This window comes from Scatophagus argus, chromosome 8 (genome assembly GCF_020382885.2).
Source record: "Scatophagus argus isolate fScaArg1 chromosome 8, fScaArg1.pri, whole genome shotgun sequence".
NCBI classification, from domain to species: domain Eukaryota; kingdom Metazoa; phylum Chordata; class Actinopteri; family Scatophagidae; genus Scatophagus; species Scatophagus argus.
This window is the reverse complement of record NC_058500.1, coordinates 12,365,618-12,373,020: the sequence shown is the minus strand read 5'-3', so window position 1 is coordinate 12,373,020 and position 7,403 is coordinate 12,365,618. Positions and strand designations below refer to the sequence as shown.

Below are 7,403 nucleotides of genomic sequence, written 5' to 3'. Positions count from 1 at the left end.
TGACCACAGCTGACCCTGGCGTAAGAATGGGAAGCACACAGCACATGACAAGTTTATACAGCCAGGCAGGATCAGTTTACACAGCAGACCTCCAGTAATGTGGCTGATGCTCAGTGCTTCAGCTGTGATTAGCATGTAACATTTGGAGACTGACATATTATTCTCATGTTCTTCTCTTTTTAATTTCTTTTCTTTATCAAAAATCATTGATAAAGAAAGTATATAGTTTGGAGCAAAAGGCATATTGTAAATTTCTTTTATTCCTGTGCACACGTAGCTTTCAAATTCTTCCTCTCACCATTTTTTTAAAAAATAGATTTGTTTGTATTTATTTATAAATTTCAGTTGCAGCTTGTCAGCATGCACAGTTTCAGTTGTTTTACACTGCGGTCACATGTTTTATTTAGACTGCAACAAAGCTTGCAAGAGAAAGATAAAAGACTTCTCTGTGCTGTGAAAACAGAGAACAGAGAGCCATGATGTGGTGGAGATAACAGAGCCTATAGCTGATTTTTTTTTTTTTTTTTTTTTTTTTTGTCATAAAAGGCCTTAATTATCTGACAGAATTTATGTTTGATCTTTTTTACACGCCTGCAAGCAGGACTCCTGCCCTGCATGTGGGAGGGCTCTTCAGTCTGTAAGGGCTACAGCTGCTCCTGTAAGCACTCTTCCTATCTCTGGTCTGCAAAAACCAAATGTAACTTAACTTCTCTGTGACAAAGTCCAGCTCCCCCACAGACAGGACAGCAGATCATCGTGTTCTGAGATCCCCTGGTCTGTGGCACCTTGTTGGTCCTCTTTCTGTAGGGTCTGTGACATCATGATGGTTGTGTCCCACCTCAGACTGGTCTGTGACATCATGATGATGCTGCTGTGCTCTGTTGTCATGTCTGTGGCACCACAGCTGGCTGGTCTGTGATTTCACATTGGTAGTATTGAGTTAGTGCTTCACAGCTGGTCTGCAATATTTCTCTGCTTGTTCTCTGCTGTTTTGTTGCTAGTATGCTAGTAGGTGAATGCAAGTACAGGAGGATTTTGCTGAAAAACAAGTTCATGTTCGTATTAGTTATTAGTAAATGTTAAAGGCATGTGAGATATTTTGGCATTTCTTTTTTGTACACGTCACTGTTTTGTATTCACGTCAGGACCACCATGGCTTTTCTTTATTCTTTACATCTCATTGTAAGATTTATTGTAAATCATCTCAGCTGATTTTTGCTGCTGTGACATTTGAAGCAGCATCAAAGATTATTCCCATCATCTTAAGAAGACTCACTTCATCCAAGTTGATTTTTGTAAAACATTATCTTTGCTTATTTTTAATTAACAGGTGAAGGCAGAACCTTTTAACAAATAGCCTTAAAGAAAAAGGACATCACATCAAAATAGACAAATATCTCACAGTTGAATGAAGGCTTTGTTTAGGCAGCCAGGCTCTTGCTGTCCACCTTTCTCCAGCGTTATAAATGATCAGGCCTATTTTCAAACATCAACCACACCTCCAGAGCATCTCACCACTCCGGTGCTCTCTGACATTTAGATTCACAGCAGACCTATTAAATATTAGTGCTCAAATGGTTTCAGTAATATCACCTAAACTGATGCAGCTGTAATTCTTAAGTGTACTGTAACGTGTTTCACAGCTGAGGTGCTGCTGGTAAAGGCTGAGCCTTCATTAATTAATAGATAACCTTTATATTAGGTGTGCAGGCTAACAAAATGATTGGTTAGCTATTGTTGTGCCTTATCCTTGGCGAATCACCTATTGTCCCTTTGAATAATTGAGACCAGTGGATTTTGCCTGTTTTATTTTTTCCTTGGTCAGCAACTAGCTACTAGTTTTGTCCCCAAGATCAATTGCCTTGGTAACACAACCAGAGAAGGAGAGAGGGGATGAGAGAGAGGGGGAGAGAGAGGGAGAGAGATGCAGGGAGAGAGAGGGAGGTTTGTGCCCACAATGGCGACTGTAGGTATGCTAAATACCTCTGGTTCCTTATCCGGGAACTACCTCTTACTCTGCTATTGGGCCACTGGGTCACGTGGTAAAAGTAACTTTACAGGGCTGCTCGCAAGTAGGAGGGCTTTATGGAGCAGAAAAACGACAAAGCTAGAAAAATTATTTTCCACTCCAGAAATTAATGATCATGAGCTCGTATTTGATGGAGTCTAACTACATTGATCCGAAATTTCCTCCATGCGAGGAATATTCGCAAAATAACTACATCCCCGAGCATAGTCCAGAATATTATAGCCGCGCAAGGGACACTGGCTACCAGCATCACCATCAGGAGTTATATCCTCCGCGGGCGAGCTACCAAGAGCGCCAGTATAACTGTGCAAGCATCCCTGAACCTGACACGCCAAGGGGACATGGAATACCCCAATCTGCGCACCTGCTGACAGGGAAAGGGCAACCTGCTTCATGTGAAACCCCACAGTTGTCCATGTCCCCCGCCACCCCACCGGCCGCAACCTCCGCCTGCAACCAAGCCACCCCGGAGCATCCAAACAGCACAGCCTCGTCCAAGCAGCCCGTGGTGTACCCATGGATGAAGAAAATTCACGTCAGCACTGGTAGGCAACTTGTGTGTTTATGCTCCCTGCACTCCTCATGCTCCTCTCTTCCTTTCCCTCCCTTTATCAGTCCCTCTGACTCCCATCTCGTTGCCAGCCCCTGCTCCGATAGCAGGGAAGCCTTTGAAATGGCACAATTGAGGCGGATTTACGACTCGGCATTGGTAATTACACCCACCATAAATTTTATAGCCGAGGTATACTCAGGGCAGCCGTATCACCATGTGGCTTCTGCTGTTATGTATTGCGCGATAGAGAGAGGGGGAGAAATGAAAAGGAAAAAAAAAAATCGAGCTTTGTAATCTTGCATTAATAATTTAGCTCATAGTTGGATGTGAGTGTCCTCTCATTACGCTGAGAAGTTTTTAACTTCCCATTTAAATTTCTCAAACAGCCAAACATTCATATCCAATAAATCTCTGCAGCCATATCTCAGTTGAGGCCAGTCTTGTTTACCCCTCCTTTCCTCCCTTCTCTGTCTCCCTTTCTCTCCACTTATGCCTTTTCCAGTGAACTCGGCTTACAATGGGACGGAGCCCAAGCGGTCTAGGACAGCGTACACCCGGCAGCAAGTCTTAGAATTGGAGAAGGAATTCCACTATAACCGATATTTAACTCGGCGGAGGCGCATCGAGATCGCCCACACCCTGGTTCTCTCCGAGCGACAGATTAAAATCTGGTTTCAAAACCGCAGGATGAAATGGAAAAAGGATCACAGGCTCCCGAACACCAAAGTGAGATCCTCTTCCTCCTCCTCCTCCTCCGGGTCCAACACAAGCTCAGCAGCCGGCGCTGTTGCCGCTGCCTCGGCTACTAACACTGGGGCCCCCGACGAACTCACCGGAGCACAGCATGGCGAGGATATTACCAGGTTATAAAACCACGTACCGAGGTTGAGGGTAGAAAAAGAACTGGTTATTTATAGAACAATTATATATTTTGTTTTCGTAGCTATCTTGTGCGGTTTCCTTTAAGTCCAAAGTTATATAAAATGCATGTTATATAGCATGGATTACTGCGAATACCGATGAATTATTTTTACGTGACACAGGGTTTAATTTATTCGAAGCTCAATTAAAATGATGTTTTTTATTAAAACATGTTTTGAATGAAGGAAAAAAAAAACGTAGAAAAAAAAATATACATTTTATCAAAATGTTATTGTGGGCCATTGTTTTGCCCTGCTGCCCAAGGTGAAATGCACAATCTATTTATTTCAAACAACACTGGAAGGAAATCAATATAATAATAGTTATTTTTGGTATATAAAAAAAGGCTGGAACACACCATTGATCTTGAACTTGTATGTTTTGGATAATAACAATGTGTGAATTACCTCGTGTATTTCAGAACCAGGATTTTATTTACAATTTAGTTTTGTGGTGTTGATGTTGTGTTTAGACCGTTAAAAAGCAGATTATTGTGAAATGCAATAAACGGAGTGTAGTGTACTTGTGCTAATCATATTGGTCAATAAAACAGTGAGTGTCTACTAGTTTTATATACGTTTGGTCGAACCTTCATTTTAGGCAAGATGAGGTCTGCTTGTTGTTTTGACTACTTGGAGAGATCACCTCAAATGTGTACAGACGTGTGAGGATTTGGACATTTCATAGGAGGGGAAACAAGAATCACTGTGTTTTCAAACTGTTTGTAAGTCCTGCAGCTCATTCGTGCTTCTTTAAAATTAGCAATGTGTACAGACTGTGTGTGTGTGTGTGTGTGTGTGTGTGTGTGTGTGTATAGGTGTATGTATGTATGTGTGTGTGTGTTTTAAAGCCTGACTCCTAATGGACTGAAGTTATTTCTAAAAAGCTGAAAATGAAATAGTTTGCGCTATGCATTATGTGCCACCTCATCAGTCTGAAGGGCATTCAATTAGCGCTAAAGACAAGCCACTGAGGCCCTCCACTCCACTCCACTCCACTCCACTCCACACCGCTCTGCCTCTGCCACGACTGAAGCTCCCCGCTTCCTTCGTCCTGACTTGAACACAAAGCTGCATGCGATTCATTTAGAGGACGTTTGCAATGTGTTAGAGACTATAGATTGTTGTGAAAATATTCGTATTCATTTTGTAACCTCAGTAGTTGCCCTGCTTTTTCTATAGTCCACTGCGCCATGAGACTGAGTTTTTAAATGTAAAAAAAACAAACAAACAAAAAAAACGAATAAAAAAAATAAAATAAAATGAAGTGGTCAATTGCAGATAGAGTCAACATACTGCATCGTGTGGTGTTCGTTGGTGATGGAGTAAAGCAGCTGACCTTTGTTGTCAGGCTCTGTTGTTGTGTCCTGGAGTAAAGGAGCAATGCTGATATTTTCTTGTGTGCTCACTCTTTGATTTTTTTTTTTTTTTTGTACCCCACCTCCCCAACACCTTTTTTGGGCTTGTGTGAACACATTTTTACCTGCTGCACTGGGCCTCCTGAGTGTGCAGCACCTCGCGAGAGCACAAAAAGAAAAAAAAAAAACACCTACAATTTCAAAAACCGGCGCTCACTGCAACGTCATCGTCCGCTTTTCATCTGGCAGGAGGACCAACACACCGCAGGACTGTTTACGACTGTAAATCTGCTGGACTGATACAACAATTTGACAAAATATCGCTCAAACTGAAGTGTCTCTAAGATTTTTTTTTCTCCATCACAATGATGCATTCATCTTTCCCCCCCTTTTTTTTCTTTTTTTGGGGCACACATCCGTGGAGAAGGATTTCAGTTTAATCATGAGTTAAACCCAAAGACGCGCAAGAATTTGATAGATTATTGAAATTGTGACATGAATAGGCCTTATAAAATGCCTCGCGTAGTGGGGGGCAAAGGAGCACAAAAGGAAGAGGTATTCTCCATCATCAATCTTTCACTGCAGAGCTTTGTGCTTGTGCTCTGGAAAACAGATCTGATAACAGCCAGTTCTGATCCAAACCAAATATTATGTACCGGACCGAATATGTTGCATTACATCCCAAAACGCTGAGGGTTTAAATGGACTCTGAAATAGCTCACTTTAAGTGGACCAAAGAGGTTAAAACATGCCTTTTGGACGTGGCTTTGGAAAGGCACTAGAATAGTGGTGAGACGGCGCTGAAAAATGAATCCAGGAGCCTTTATGTTGCTGGACAGATTAGAGAAATTAATGTCCTCGCCACAGTCGCAGCATCCCTCCAATCTCTTTCTAGGCCCTGTCGCCTCCATGTCGCGAGGCTGAAAAGGTACTTTATTGAAGTTTGGGGGCGAAGTGGGAGAAGGCCGAGTTCACCTCGAGGACACATTTTCTGTCCCATTAGGCTCATTTCAGCCTGGATGGCCGACCTCTCCAACCCTGTGACCCGCCTCACTCTCTAAACGTGTACCTTCTGTGTGCGCCCTCACTGGTCCCCCTCGGCCTCGGCTTTCTTTGTAGGTTTTTCTGCGTTGTGCTTATAGGGAGGCCTGCGGCGGGGGCATCACTGCATGTGTTGCTCCCTTTGTTAATCAAAGTGACCCAGGACAGTGTTGTACTCTTCTGTGTGCATCCAGCAGACCTGCAGGGACAAACGTGCTGCTGTTTTGGCCCATTTGAAGATGTTTCCAAACCGAGCTGCCAGCAGTTTATGGTAACTTTAATTGAAGATTATCAAAGATATGCATGTATTTGATTTTGTGTTTGAAGCTTTTCCGAGCCTACAACGGGGTGAAGAAGGAATATTGTCCATCGATTGTTCAGACATTTTCTTGTGTGTTATGCGCTTTTATTAAAGCGTGTGACCGAAAAGATTAAAAACGTGCTAAAATTAGCACCAGGTTTAAAAAATGCCAAATTTTCCGGAGATTAATTACATCATCCAAAGTCTCCAAAAACAGCAGGCAGTAAAAATAGTCGGCGCAGTCACGTGACTCCTGTGTGGCTTGAGAGACTAACTGGCCTCAGGTCAGCACTTCCGTTCAAAAGTAAGCTTCCAATTATAGCCAGGTGTTTCTGACAGTACTGGGACAGTTGGTCATCGTGATTAGTTGATCGACAGGGACCTTTAAAGTGTGCGGGCACAAAAACCTTGCAAAGTTTCCACAGAGACGAACTCTTCACTAAAACTTTTATTTTTAGTCCAAATGCAAATTGTTCCTCATATGAGACAAAATGTGACGTACGGCTGCCAAATTACGTTTCGCTCCACAAATCAGAAGCCTCTGATTGCGGCAAAAACAACAAAAGGAGCTCAGTTGCAAACGTGAGCGATGCCCTGACACATTTATTAACTCGTGTGGTAAATGTTCAGTTTGGTTGTTTAAACCCGTGTTCTCGTTGGATTCATTCTTAATTGGACGCACTCAGTTCGGTCTGTGCTGTGATGGAAAACCATCGGGCAGCAAGCCTTCCAAGACAAACAGCTGCCACTGAAAAGCCAAACGACCAATCTCAGTGTCTGTCTGTTGTGTGTGTGTGTGTGTGTGTGTGTGTGTGTGTGTGTGTGTGTGTGTGTGTGTGTGTGTGAGGCATCATTCAGCCTCCTCCTCCTCATGTGACCGAGGCTACAGGTGTAGCTCGACTTTACTGTGAACAATGACGGGATGTCGCCTTTTTGTTTGAGCTCTTGTAACTGAAGATTTGTGTAAAGTAGAAGCAGAGTGCAGGAGGAATAGTTTGCAGTGATTTTCTTTCGTGACTTTTGGTTGACTTCGCCTTGCCAAGTATTGAATTAATAGGCCCATATAAGGCCTCGTTGGATTTATTACGAGAATAAACACGACGTGTGATTTAAAGTGACTCCTTAAACAAAAAGCTTGTGTCGCTTGTCAGTCATAAATCACGCTTGTGTCGCGTTTTGTTTTTAAACTTTGGGCTAACGC

The 7,403-nt window shown here is 42.8% G+C and overlaps 1 protein-coding gene across 1 annotated transcript; it reads left to right on the top strand.

Moving 5' to 3' along the window:
• Nucleotides 1-1,009: 1,009 nt before the first annotated feature.
• Nucleotides 1,010-4,066, top strand: hoxc4a (homeobox C4a). The gene is made up of 2 exons (XM_046396226.1): nt 1,010-2,574; nt 3,085-4,066. The coding sequence occupies exons 1-2, from the start codon at nt 2,139-2,141 to the stop codon at nt 3,450-3,452; spliced, it is 804 nt and encodes a 267-aa protein (XP_046252182.1). The 5' UTR covers nt 1,010-2,138; the 3' UTR covers nt 3,453-4,066.
• Nucleotides 4,067-7,403: the final 3,337 nt, after the last annotated feature.